Genomic DNA, 14,592 nt, shown 5'->3' on the forward strand with positions numbered 1-14,592 from the left:
TGATGCTGCCACAATGGAGTAGTACTAACATTTCTATTAACCAGTGACACATTTATTTTCCTTTCAGTGTGCAGTGATATGAAACTATATGGAGCCTCATATACTAACAAAAGCTGTTCACTTGAATGATACTAGTAGAGTTAAGCTGTTATCATACCTTGAGTGAGTAGATTAGAACTAGACAAGTGTCTAGAATTGCAGTGATTGTTCTTTAGAAAGAGAATAACGAGTGGTTTAAAGGCCATCTGTACAAGTTTAACTGCATGTGCTATAACAATAAGGGTAAAATATCACAACAACAAATAAATTAATGGCGTCAGAGAAACTTGATTGTGGACTAGGACTGGAAGACTTATACAGAAGCGCTCTGGTTATATGTGGTTCTCTGTCCCATGACTAATTCTTCTAGACCTCCTTTCAGTGTATATAGAGCACGTATGTACATTCACAGTTCTGCCGTTTCCAGAATCCAGGACAAGTATGTCTAGAAGCAAGCCCTTTGTCAGTGTTGCTCTAAGAGATGACTGTTTGTAAGAAAACAAGTAACTAGAAGCCTGTTTTGTGGTGACAGTCCTTTCTCCCATTTGTTCTGGTATACTGCTAGGAGCTCTTGTGAGCCAGCTGATAAAATATGGTTATGTTCTGTTACCAGCTCCAGCTGAATGGCTTTCCAAAATGACCAGAGCAGTATTAAATTCTACTCTAATATACACTGTTGGCACTTTTTTGCTTACTCTAAGGTTTTAATTTTGGAGACTTATATCCTAGTATCATACTGCTGCCTAACAAGTATGTAGAGTTTTTCCAATGTAAGTACAAACAGAAGAAGACTATCTGGAGGTAGAACACTGCTTTCCAGACAGCAGGAACTTTGGTGACCAAGAAGTTCGTCTTGCTACTGCAACAGACACTTCCCTCCAGTCTGTTGTCATTATCACTTCACGTTCTCATCTGGGAAGACCATGAAACTCCAAGTGAAATTTTATCCAATTGGACATGAGTGTTGATGAATCTTTAGACATAAATGGACCTAATCTGGATTCCTTCAAACTTTGTAAGTCTTTCTGGCTAAACTAGCTCAATTTCTAAATAAATAAAATGAGACAAAATGTTTCAACTTTGCAATTTCCTGAAAACTTCATACAGAACTAGCTGAAGTTTTCTGACCTGGATCCAAACTTTGCCAAAGTCCAAGAATCTTCAGATTCTAGATTTTTCACTTGAGCCAACTTGTCTTGAGAATCTGATGATCTTTCCAGAGACATTCTTGTTTCCTCTTACTTTTTGGTAAAGTAGTCGCTTTGTATTTTCATTATCAAAAGTGTTTGCTAATTTTGGATGTGTCCGGTTTTAGAAGTCTAGTCTGAGAAATTCTCCACCTATGCTGGTCTTGGGCAAAGCTCTTTCTGAAGTGGATCAAATTGGCAGGTTCTTAGCAGCTCACAGAGACTGGATCACGTATCACTTTGCCTGAGCAGCCAGAGCAGTGACACTCCGAAATAAGCAAGCACTCTACTGTGCAGAGTTTAGGTTCTGGGATGTAGTTGGACAACGTAAGAAAGGATGCTTTGAAAAAGTTTACATCTGAGTAAATAATACGAAGAACATAGAGGATAATGTGATTAAGTTCTTGAGCTGCCTAGAAGGTCCCAATCTTATCCAGATGTCTCCTGGCTTGGTTTAGACCTGGTAACTGTTCATTCACTCTCTGAGAACACTGGCCACTTTGAGGGTTTCTTACTCCTTCACTGACAGAACTCTCTGGATTTTATTGGTTTTTATCCCTTGATTTCAGGATCATTCCTATTTTTCTTGTTCATCGCCCTGCTAATAACATCCCCTATGCAACAGTGGAGGAGGAGCTGGTTGGGGAATTTGTGAAATACTCTGTCAAGGATGGCAAAGAAGTAAATTTCCTGAGAAGAGACTCAGAGGCTGGCCAGAAGTGTTGCACCTTCCAGCACTGGGTGTATGAGAAGACCAGTGGGAGCTTGCTTGTCACTGACCTGCAAGGTGAGTTTTCTGAATGGGGGCAATAAAATGGCTTTCCTGTGATACAGCCTGGTGACCGCTCACAATCAATCCCTGTAACTGCAGAACTTCCAGAGACTTATTTCTGAGCAATGTTATTCTTGGCTCTCTGTGTCCTGTTGGCAATGCTGAATGTGCTCCTTCCATAAGCTTGTAACAGGCGAAGTCTTCTCCAGATGTGGACAGTACCGTGGCCCTGTGCCTGTTTTACACAGCATCTCATGCAGATCAGAATAAAAGATAGAAGAGAGAGTTAGGGTATTTTATTTTCTAGCCTCTTTTAAGTACACTGTATTTATTTGTGTGTGTGTCATCTTAGGGAACAGAAAGACATTAATTAATTGCCTACTGTGGCAGCAGGGGCTAACGTGCAGGATTAACCTATGCAGTATTATGATGTTTATCTAATCAGCAGAGAAAGGGAATTTTCACCTCACTTATGTCCTTGTAGAAGACAGTTTGGAAAAGGAAAAACAAATCTTACACTCTTAACAGGAGAGTTGTTTTTCCACATATCTCCTTAGTAAATCAGGACACTCAATATGAGTCAAGTCTGGCTTATGGTCTCACCTCCCAGAGGTTAATGAAATGTCTTGTGAATTAAAGACTTCAGTTTTTAATAACATCCTAGTCCTTCATGTTTTCTCATATTGAAATACAAACAATCTCTCAACAGTGGAATGCTCCACATTCAGGTCCTGGCTAGGTCTGAAGAAATGTGTTCCTTCAGAAAAAGAATAATGGTGAAGAAACTCCCTCCTCACATTTACTAAATGCTGCCTTAGGCTCCTATGGGTGTGACTCCTTGTAACTGCTGAGCTGCTGGTCCTGTACCCAACACAGTATGCAAAGATGTATTTGAAGCAGAGAAAGACAGACCCGTGTTGAAGAAAACCAAAAAATGTGGAATCTTAGAAAATATCCCATATTCTTTAACAAGAGGAGAAAGGAAAACTATCAAGTCATCTAAACAAGACCCATAAAGTAATTTAAAGGGGGAAAAATGAACAAGATCCTAGCCTGAGGGAAGCACAACAGCAGAAATCATATCCGAGCCTCTATAATGATTGCTGCCACAAAGGACAATATACCTGCTGCTGTTGAAGAGAAACACCCTTCCTCTCTGATCATCTTCTCATATGAGTATCTAAGCTGCATTTTTCAGGCATAACAGTTGAGACTTCTGGGGGTATTCTCCAAGGAAAATGGTCTTGACAAAATGGTGATTTTTTCCTGTATAGAAAAAATTGCACATGGCAGGACTGGATTTTGCCTATAAGCAGGTCAACAAAGGAAGAGGTTAAAACCCCCAAGTTTTTGGAAATACTGAATGAGAAAGAGATTTTTGATCTTACCCAAAAAGTAAAAATAAGGTTGTCTGACCTATTGCTATTTGATTAGCAAAGCAAATATGCAGTTCCTACTGATAAACATTGTAGTCCAAGTTTGCAAATCATCAAAACCACAAAACCCGTAAATAAATATACACATCTCAGGGCAGGCACATAAGCGAAGATTTTGTATGTTTCTTAAAATGCACTCATCAGAGCATAACACCTCCTTCTCCCCCACTGACTGTCTCACACAGGACACAAATTATGCTCTATTTGTCACCTTGCTGTCTGTAAACTACTGGTACGAGACTGATTTCTAGAAATTGCTAGTGATACAAAGCACAAACATCCTGTTTTTAATCGGGGTACTTTAAAATGTTTTGAAAAAACTGTGACAATTGAAATTAAAAATATGAATCAATAAATAATATTTAATGCCTCTATATACGGTGCTTTTGAATTTTAAGATATTCCTAGAAATTCTAGTGTAACATAAGCTGTTTCCTTCGTGCCTTGTAGGTGTAGGAATGAAGTTAACAGATGTTGGCATAGCAACACTGGCCAAAGGGTGAGTGAAAATTTATTTCTCAACAGCATGGTTTTGCTTTACACATCAGTCTCTTCACAGTGTAAATATGTTGGGGGGAGGGTGCACTAGAAATGTACTCTTGCTTTAACTTTGGGAAAAAACAGTCCTCGTCTGACTCTTTTAACTTCTTTTTGTTCATACTTATGGGAATCCGCCTATAAGGGAAACACATTTATTTTGTTCTAAAAGGATGGGGCTACACTGTGGATTGGGCTTTGCTTGAGAGGTCTCTGGTGACTTACAAGTGAGGCACTTTACTTGGTGGTACCTCAGCTGGAGGAAGGTAGGGCTGAAAATGCAGGGCCAGCAGTGGCTCCAGCCTGGGGTGCAGTGACAGACCCAGTGTTGTTGGTGCCCAGAGCTTCTGACCATGGAGGAAATCTCTCACACCCAGCATGCTGTTGGAGCTAGAGCTCCAGCTGGGCTTGCCCTAGCTAGCACCTACCCCAGCAAATGCAAATACAAGTGCTTATCCAGCCCTGCTGCTCCTCCAGCTGCCGGTAGCCGAGGTGACCCTTCTCCCCTCCTACTCTCCCACTGGAAGAAGAGAGGCTATCTACCACAGCCCTGTGGGAACTAGGAAGGGAGGTGCTCTCAAAGGGGCCAAAGTTTGTATTGCCCTTTTGAGAAGGAATTTAAAGGGGTGGTGCAGGGACTGCGTGAGAGAACACAGCTGAAATCCTCCCTGAAGCCAGGAAGAGTTCCTAAGCTTTGGAATATGTATTTATGGCATAAGCTTTTATAAAGACTATTTTTTCAGTTTAGAACTCTGTGAGTTAGTTTTTCTTCCTATAGTAGGCAGTGACCATAAGCTTTTCTTGAGTCCATGTTCTTGTCAGCTGCATGGGTGGAGGGAAAATGTCCATTCAGCTTTGTGTAGGCCACTTAACACATTTCCTTTTTTATTAGATAAGGGATTTGATGGTAACTCTTTCCCTTCTTTCTCAAAAGCAGTAATTCTGACCTATAACATAAGATCTGTTCATAATATTTAAAGAAGCCTCTTTCCTAGTAGTTTTGCAATGGTTTCAGGTCTTTTGGGGAGACTTAAGCATGTGTGTAAAAATATAGGCCTTTAACGTTATAACTTTCTTCCACTTCTCTTAAGTTTCTGTTAATTAAAGCTTCTAGTTATGCCACAGGCCGAAAGAGCCATTAATAGGAATAGGCAGTGCAGGCAGTCATTCAAATCAACTGGCTGCTGAAAGGGGAAGGGGATAGGAGCAAATACCTGTGACCAATGCTTTAAATTCATATTTTCCTTTGAGAAACTGACAGGAAAAAGCAGATCTGGTCATATGTATTCAGTCCTTATACTAGAGCTTGGCTATATACCTGTGGTACAGGAAAAAAACCCCCACAATATCTTTTAAATTATTAAAAATTTGACCCCAGAATTTTCTGTGTAGATCCTTAACATTTGCAGGCTGGCATCCATTCAAAATTTACATTGATTTACTCTTTTAGGTCTGAATCCAAAGTTAAATCAGTTGGAATGAAGTTACATCATCCTGTTATAAAACAAAGAAGTCATAAAAATTTTATTTAGGCAACACTATTCTCTGGAATCAGAAGATTTATAGAAATGCTTTAATGGGTGTTGTTGACCAGCTCACTATAGGAAATTACTCCTGTAGAATTACATGTTGGACTAGGGAAGGGGAAGGTGAAGTTAGAAAATGAATATACAATGCAAGCTGTAGTAAGCATCACCTCAGTCATATATAAGGGAATATCGTTTTCCTTTGTGAACAACCTCTTAAAAATGTTGAGTATTATTTTGTTTGTCATTTAACTAATGATATTGCTACAAGAGAACAGATTTTTCTCGTCTTGTATTTTTTTTCATGCTCCTTTCTTAGAAAGGACACCTCTGCATTAGTATCTGCAGTTTGATTTTTAATTCCACGAGCCTGGATGGGGAAAACAAACAAGTACACAGAATTCATCTGTACTACTGGCTATTGCTGCCTTTGGTAGCGTGCAGCCATGCTGATGGGAGGTTGTCTATCTCACATGTTGGGCAGAACGTACATAGTCCTACTTAACTGAAAAATGTAGTATGATGCTGTTATGATTTTAACTGTATCATTAGAGAAGATACAAAGCAGATTTTTTTGTGTGATTTCCTATAGGAATTCTTAGAGTTTCCTCAACCACTCCTTGCAGAGGTAGTGACCTCACTGACCACAGACAGGTTCTCTGCCTCCAATTCTTCTAAGCCTGGGCCAATCACATCAAGGCAAACCAAAAATATCCTTGGGAAATGATTCCTTGATGAATGGATGGACATTCATGTTGTTTGTGGTTGGAATGTAAATTAAATGCAATTCTAATTTCACTCTAAGTTCAAACTTGTGATCGGGGGGAAAAAATAAAATCCATCTCCCCCACCCCTGCCATGCTTAAAGTATGGTCAAGCTTTCAAATAATCTAATGTCGTAGTATAAATTGTTATCAATGAATTTGCAAAAAAACAATATAGCAACTGTCTTGAATTATTCATGGCGTTTATCCCCCCGATTTATGTAAACTAAGCAGAATGAACAGCATATATTAAAATTTTGTACGGATATTCAGCATTGCTCACTGCCGTTAATGATTTTTTTGGGGGTCCAGACTCGTATTCCAAGTCTGAACAAAAATTTCTGGATAAGCATTTATGTATCATTTGTCTTCATCTTTGCCCTCCTTTCTGTAGAGGCTGTGGAGAGACCGATGTTTTCAACAATTAACACTCTTCAAAGTAATTCTGATCTTTTACCCTTTCTATGTCTGTTTTACCAGTGAACTGGAAACCAGATGGACCCAAGGCAAAGGGTCACTTATTCCATGTGCTGAATTAGCTGCAATACAGTTTCTGTCAGTAGAGGGCGAAGCCTAACTAGAAACGGAAAAGCCTGGAAAGTATTTTGAGCGTAGCCACTGGGGCGCACCAGAGTCAGGAAATCAGTCCTTTAAATAAGCTACTCAGTAGATTCTTTGGCGAACGTAAACCAAAATAATACAACGCAGTGACTGGCTTCTAAGTGCAAGCAGTGAGCCAGGTTAGAAGCTGTGCACAAATGCTCAGGTATTTATCCAAGAATGGTAAACACAAAGATGAAGGAATCAGGAACACAGTGACCTACGGTCGTGATGATTAACAGGGGTGCTGTTTGCCAAATGTGGATCTGAAAGTCTGTCTGGTTTCGGGGAATTGATAAATCTAGTTTTACCCAACAAGGCAACAAGAGGGATTGGGGATTTTAAGCCTGGGGACAAATGCAACATCCCACCTTCAGATTTAAGGAAGATTTGGTTCAGGCCAATATGTGACTGCCAAGTTTGGGAGGTGGAATTCTGTCCGGGCTTTATTTATCAATCATCTAGTCAGTGAATTAATAGCTCATGCTGAGCAAAATAACAGATTCATATTTTTCAGGGCTTGGAATGATCAATAGTTTGGTGTTACTGAACACAAAACATATGAGAGCGATACAGATTGTACAATTTAGAAGCCATTCATTAATGGAGGCCTTCCCTCAATTACACATACCACAAGCTATGGCAGCACAGAATGGTTTGAGTTAAGCTCGCAAGTCCTGCCAGACTACAGCAGAGCTATGGTCATTAGGTCTGTCCAGAACAAATGATGCAGTCTGGAAGCACACAAGGGAGGCTGTCTGGAAGCAGTGACTAACAAACAGCAAACAGCTGGAGAACTGTGATGCAAAACTTTGGTCTCACATCTATAGGTTAGTTTTCCTATGGCCTGCTCTAAGACCTGGGGCTGTCTGCACACTGCAGAGCCAGACTAGGCTCACCCATGCCTCGACTTCCAAAGTGGAGTGTTACCTAGGCCACATCTGTAGCCACAAGATCAAATGCAAATGTGTTATTTTAAGGGAAGGGAAATGATGATGGCTTGATTTAGGAGCAAAGCTAGTAAAATAAAAATAATCACATGTTTTTAATATAAATGTTCTGTCTCTTTTCTCAAGATATTTATGCTCTTACTTTTACTGCAAATATTCCTGGCATATGTTGAGTTCCAAAGCTAAAGTTAGTTAGCAGGGCATTCAATTGTTCATTTAAAGTGTCTCTTAGTCATAGTATCATCTGAGCAAATGCTACTGATGTTTAGATGTTCCTTCAAAGACATACAGGAAGTGACAAATACCAAATACAGATAGGATAGCCATTTAGACAGACTTTTATTTACTTCATGAGAAAAGTGTATTTTTTTTTTTAGCTCAACTTTTTCATTCCAAGATTATTTTCACAAATAAATGAATTTTATCAGAATTTTATAGCAAGAGAAAAAACATGAAGAAATTTTCTTTAGTTGCCACAAAATGGCTACCTAGGGGAAAAAAAAAAAAAAAAAGAGCAAGAGCATGCTGTCATTTTGCAGCCACAGATTAAAACAGTCATCATTCAGAGCAGTGAAACTTCTCGCCTAATTGATAGCCCTGGAGGTAACTTATCATTAATATTTCTGCCAGAACACACCTACACAAAGCACAGGAGAAATGAAGCCTCTCAATCACTCTCGCAGCCGAAATGGAGAATTTCAGATACCAGAGTAGGCAGGTGCTACCCCAAGGCTGTCTGCACAGAGCCTCATTATCTCCTCGTTACACACCTCTGCGGCACCCAGCGCTGACACACCGGGGTGGTGGAAGGTGCTCTAGCAGCAGCTGCTGGCACTCACCCGAAAGACCCAATGGTTAATTGCATATTCGTGATAAATTAATACAAATATTTTGGTCTAAGTTACTGCTCTTTGCTGGCTGTGCATTGCTCTGCTTTAGCTAGTTTCTGGAGCCAGGATCAATGCTTGATATCAAGAGATTCTCTTGCTGAGCGCAGGCACGTTTGCCCGTGGAACTCAGGTTCTGCTGCTGTGTCTTGTGCACACACCTGTTGGCTCTAGTAAAGCCTCAAGTCTATCATTTCTCCAAAGGAGTGAGAGAACAGTTCACTGTCTCGCTGAGCTCCAGGGTGTAGTCCTGAAGTAACAACGGCAGCCCTCTTAAACTTCCTTTGGGTAAACAAGCACAGAACTTACTTGGAGAGAAGAGGGAAAAAAAAAATTTCTTTGCCTGCCCTTTGAAGTTCACCTGGCTGTTTATAGCAAGCCAGCAGAGTGGTTTCTCTGGAGCAGGGCAGGCTTACTACCTGTTTAATTTAGAGGGTAACAGGGTGTAAGAGGGTCTGGCGTGAAGAGCTTCACAGGACAAATAATAGTAAAATGCATTTGGAGCTATATTTCATTGAAATGCATATTTAACATTCAAAAACTCTGACTTCAAAGAAGAATCTGAAAATAAAGTGTTATGAGAAGACAAAAAGGACTCCTAAATACTTATGAGAAAAAAGTTGAACTCCAAAATAGTTTTTCTTATTGTAGTTAACCACCAGCAATAATTTAATTCCTTAGAAAATAATGGTCTTCCTTAGAAAATAATGTTGTTCACCTTACAATTATCAGCAAAGTCTTCATCATTGTGGCTGCCATAGCTTGTCTGAAATCGTTTGGGGTCCATCCTCCATGGGTAGGCAATTGTGACAGTGTTTAAAAGCAGCAGCAAAATGTATAGGAGACTTTTTTTGTCTGTAAGGGGAACTGCCAGTATACATTGCCAATTTGGTATGTGCCTGAATAAGCAATAAATATTACCTTTTAGATATCCTACAGAAACTTTCAGCTTTTCATTATCCACCCAAGAGATTTCTTTCCTCCTAGGATGGAATTACTGATGCTAGGAAAGCAGTCAGACTGCGGTTTCAGTTTTTCTCTTTCCTCTCTGTAGGAACACTGGAGATGCAAAATAGGACAATTAGGTATCACTGGAGGCAGAAATCGTCCTTTTGTGGCACGGTATTTCAGTGTATTTTCAGCACTGGCACCATTCCTTTGTAGAAGAAGATTTGGCAAACTGTGTTGCAATAAAGATGCTTATCTGTCAGAAGGAGTTTGACCTCAGGGCAACAGTTTTCTTTAGCACTATACAATCTGCATGAGGAAAGAAGTGCTCTGGAATGCTGTGCCATGAGCATGTTGTGTTAATTTCGGTGCTAAATCTTGTTTGTTCTTCATGCAGTGATAACTTGTAGTTCAGTTCTGAGGACGTTGTATGTCCAGTGAACCAAGAGAATAGGGTAGAATGTGTGCTTAAGGTTACCCAGTAAGGAGAAGAGCACCCTGACCTTTCTTCTCCCTTCTCCGTCCCAGTAATCTGGCCAAAAATTACTCCTTTAAAAAGCAGGTGCAGCTTTTAAAGAAGCTGATGCAGCTTCAGAAGCAGGCACCAGAAGGAATGTGAGGAGAAGAGAGATGTGCATGCTCTGCTACTCCCTGGCTTTGCTAGCCCACTGAAGAAGCGAAAGGTAGCAGTGGGAGATACGGTGGTGGCTTGGGAACTGTGAAGGCTGGATGAGACTGCCTTCCTCAGGAACGCTCCTTACATCCTTCTTCCCGAGAGGCTTGGCTCCTTGAGATCTTGTAGTCAAGCCTGGGGGAGGGAGGAATGTAACGCTGAAGTTATGGACATGTTTGGATGAAAACAGCTGCTGGTTCTGACACCGCCTCATGCGGCAACCTTGTCTTTCGTGGTAGTCAAAAGAACTGTTTATAGAGAATGATGTAAATGGACTTCATTTATATATTACTGAGACAAAGTTAGCCAGCAGGTAATTATAGTCCCAACTAAATGAAATGACAAATAGTAGCCAGGACACAGACCACAAGACTATGCTTCTTTAACCCCTTTCCCTCCTCTGTCACTACTTATTACTTGGTTTCTTTCACCTCTTAGTGGCTCAGTTTGATTTTCTGTGACTGAGTTAGTGCTTCTCAAAACAGCATGGGTGGAAGAGACTTGTTAATGTTTTCAAGCTGGTTATGAGTCAACAGTCATACTCTGCCTCCCTGTGCTGAAAATGAATCTTGAAATCCCATTTGGCTTTCTTTTTTTTTGTTGCTACAGATACAAAGGTTTTAAAGGCAACTGCTCGATTTCCTTCATTGAGCAGTTCAGAGCCCTCCACCAGTGCAATAAGTACTGTGAGATGCTGGGGCTGAAATCTCTCCGAACCACTCATCAAAAACAGAGGAAAGCAACATCTATGAAAACCAAAAATCTACCAAACTCACCGACTATAAAGAAACAATGCCCAAGAAAGCAAGAGAACCTAGAGACTTCATTTCTTCAGAGCACTGAGTTGCCCTGTCCCGTCTTGTGAAAACTCCTCTCGAGGATGTGTAGTAGTGATAGGCACCAGTGCCTGGTGGGGGGATAACTTCAGTCTTTTGCCTTATGACATTATTTTGAAGTCATCTTGATGCTGATGCCAGCTGCAAAGAAAGGAGCTGATTCTGTGGTCTTGATACCTGACATTTAACACCAGGACAAGGTTTTGAAGACAAACTAAGCCATCTGCCTGGATTATTTTACAACCTATCTGTATATTGGTATCTGCACATATTGAGTCTTGGACATTGAGTGCACCACGGTCACTGGAAAACATCTTCCCTTCTCTGTGTCTGAGCCTGCGACCCTGTGGGTTCAGCTGCTACATAAACATCAATATATTTAAGATGTCACTGAGTGAAAGTTTTGCACAGTATTGTTGCTCAGGCTACTATAGAAAAATTGTTTTCTTTCCCAGATTATTGCATATTGTAATCCTACTATAATCCTATTCTTGTATTTTTTTAAAAGATTTATGTGTCTTTTAATACAAGACAAAGCCATTCGTGATTGAACATATGGACTTCCGCCCCCCACAAAATTAGCTAGCATCTTTTATGTCCTCAGAAACTGATGTCACCAGCTTAAAGATGGGCACCTTGGGTGATTCTTCATACAATTCTTGCTTTCCATGCAAGCTTCCTTGAATCTACAGTTAACCCCATGGCACAGTACTGTTGGGCTTGCACCAATCCTACTGTAGGATAGAGGTTTGGAGTCTGCGTGTTGCCAAACAGCTACCATCTGAAATAAACCATTGCATACGGAGGGTATTTCAGTACCCTGCAGCATTTTCAACTAGAGTAAGTGCAATGACTTTTCTGTGAGGCATAGAGTTGTTTTTTGAAGGAACATGACAGGTGACTTGGGCCAGTTCCTTTCTGCTAAAGAGTCGTGATTTATCCAAAATCTCGAGGCAGGGCCAGAACTGAAAAAAGATACTGTGCTCCTTTAAACTTAAGTGTAGCTTCTGTGGAGATTTGCAGCCAGAGGAAGGAACTATACCTGTCAGAGGACTGCAGCAAGCTTACTGGAGTTGAAAACCCAGCCTGCAGTGCTAGCACAGAATACAAACACTGAACATTGTCAGACTTCTTACCTCTGTGTGATGACTAAATAACAGGTGGTTCCTGAAACCAATACCTGGGTGTAAGACTCCCATCAGTGCTAGGAAAAGAAAAGCAATTTCAGGTACTTTCTGCTTTGTATTGATAAGCAGTGGGTGCCAAATAAGAGATAAACTGTTTGCAGGCCACCCTTACTTTACCTAAGGTACTCCCACCTGTCTGTCATGTAGGGGCTGGAGAGCGGTTCCCTACCTTTCCAAAGGAGGCAGTTTCTGGTCATTCAAGAAACAGCAAGTATGGTAGTGGTATGTAGTATCTTTGGGAAGGAAATTTGCTCCTGTTTCCTCATTGTTCTGCTTCCTACATTTCTGATCTCTAAGAAATAGGGTATTGAGAAACTAATGCTCCCCCCACCCCCACAACTTCAGAGGACTAGTTTTGTTGATATTTCAAGCCTGTGTAAAAACATCACCTTAATGCATTTACCTGGTGTGCTCAGTCCCAATGACAATTAATATTACCCTTGTCTGAAAGACGGAGGTCTCGATCCTGCAGGTGACTAAGTGCAGATGGATGCTTGGAACACCCATCTGTGACCACAGTTGCATCCCTGCAGTTGTTTGCAGGACTGAGTGATAGCTTTCTTCCTTATTCATTAATCAAAAACTTGGAGGAAATGTTGTTTACGCCTGTTGGCCAAAATAAGCACAGCAGAAACCATAGATCTGAATGAGGATGTTTATGCTCCACATGTCCATGGAACACAATACAGTGAACAGCTCTGTGCTCTGTGTTGCCTACTAAGGAGAAGATGATGACATTCTTGTCCCCTGGCAGTAGCATAAGTGAATCTTTTAGATTGTTTTCCTTTGTGGGGAACTGTCCTCCAAGCCCCCTGATGGAGCATTAATTAAGAACTCAGGCCATATTCTGGTTATATTTCTGTTTTGATGGATTTGACATTTTTCATTCATCTTTCAACTAGACTTGACATCTGTACTCACAAGTTAATTTTCTTTTCTTACTATTGATCTCACAGAGTAAATATGTACATGGAGCATTGTATAATAACAAGCCATCATATCTGGATTAAACAGACATACACCCAGCTAAGATGGATGCTTTTCTGCTGCTTGGGACTTTATTGAACATATTTTGTTTGTTAATAGACATATTACATAGCTGATATATTACAACACTGTGTGAGTCACAATTCCTGGATTTCTGTCAGTGGAAAGTCTAACTGATGATAATAGGAAAATCTGGCAACACACTGGTTTACAGCAGTCATTTTTCTGTAATAGAACAAAAGCTTCAATTATTCTGATGTCATGTGATTCTGTTAAAATTCAGTCATTGCCCTTGAGTTCATCTACATGGGCAATTACATTGAAATAATTATACATTAATAGCTACCTAAATTAGAAGGTACTTGACTAATTACCTCAGGTTAAAGCCATCTTGACAAGTTTTAAAACCTTGCTCTGTTGTGGTACTCAGATGATTGCTATTTGGCATATCTAATGGAAGTAGAGAATTTTAAAACAACAAGGAAACATCCTCTTTCACACTTTCTGAGCTGTCTGTTCTGCCCTCCTGTCTGTCTTGTTTGACAGGTCAGAACTCTGTGGCAGGAATGCCTTGTCTATGCAGGCCCTCTCAAGAACATCCTTGGTTCCTTGCTGACATTTCTGGGTCATGATGTAGAGAGTTTAAGATTTAGATAGTCTGACAGTGACACAGGGAGAGCTCCAGTATGCTCAATGAAGACTGATGGAAAGTGATGATTAACAGACTGTTTGTCTGCTCATGTCTAAGTTTTCATGTCAGATTTTTTTTAAACATACTTTGCTTATAATTGCTGTTCTTTGTAGACTGATAACTAGCCACTCCACCCACCTTAACTTGCTGTTAAAGAAAATACCTCTTTATATATACCCTGCATCGGGCAGCATTTCCTGGCTATCTGAAAAAGAATGAAAGCTGAGTGCATCTGAACTCATCTTTTACAAAGGTCTAGACCAAGAAGTCAGACTGGGAAAAGAAAATTTGGTCCTGTTTATGTGCATTGACTTCAATGCCAGAAGCAAGATTCACCTGGTAGAACTATGGTTTTACCTTGGTGTTAGCAATATGCATCAGCTGGATGCCAGCCAAATCATAAGCAGTGAAATAACAGTTATCAGTAGGGTAAACAGTATTCTCATTGGGCTCTAGATTTAATGGCACATTGAGGTGAATGGGAGAAACAGCTACCTGTTTCACAGATAGTGTTTTAATCTGAGCCAAAGTCTGCTTTTTGCCTTTTCCATAAGGGAAACAAAGCATGGATT

The 14,592-nt window shown here is 40.4% G+C and overlaps 1 protein-coding gene across 1 annotated transcript in view; it reads left to right on the top strand.

The window, feature by feature from the left end:
- The window catches only part of LOC122152385 (alpha-protein kinase 2-like), a 36,676-nt gene extending 25,244 nt beyond the window's left edge, over positions 1-11,432 (top strand). Inside the window, 4 exon segments of the mRNA XM_042804930.1 lie at positions 1,796-2,013; positions 3,885-3,933; positions 10,929-11,104; positions 11,107-11,432. Of these exon segments, the coding sequence (XP_042660864.1) occupies positions 1,796-2,013; positions 3,885-3,933; positions 10,929-11,104; positions 11,107-11,162 (499 nt within the window). The 3' untranslated portion in view covers positions 11,163-11,432.
- The last annotated feature ends 3,160 nt before the right edge of the window (positions 11,433-14,592 follow it).

Source organism: Tyto alba, unplaced genomic scaffold, assembly GCF_018691265.1.
Source record: "Tyto alba isolate M040663 unplaced genomic scaffold, T.alba_DEE_v4.0 Super-Scaffold_42, whole genome shotgun sequence".
NCBI classification, from domain to species: Eukaryota; Metazoa; Chordata; class Aves; order Strigiformes; family Tytonidae; genus Tyto; species Tyto alba.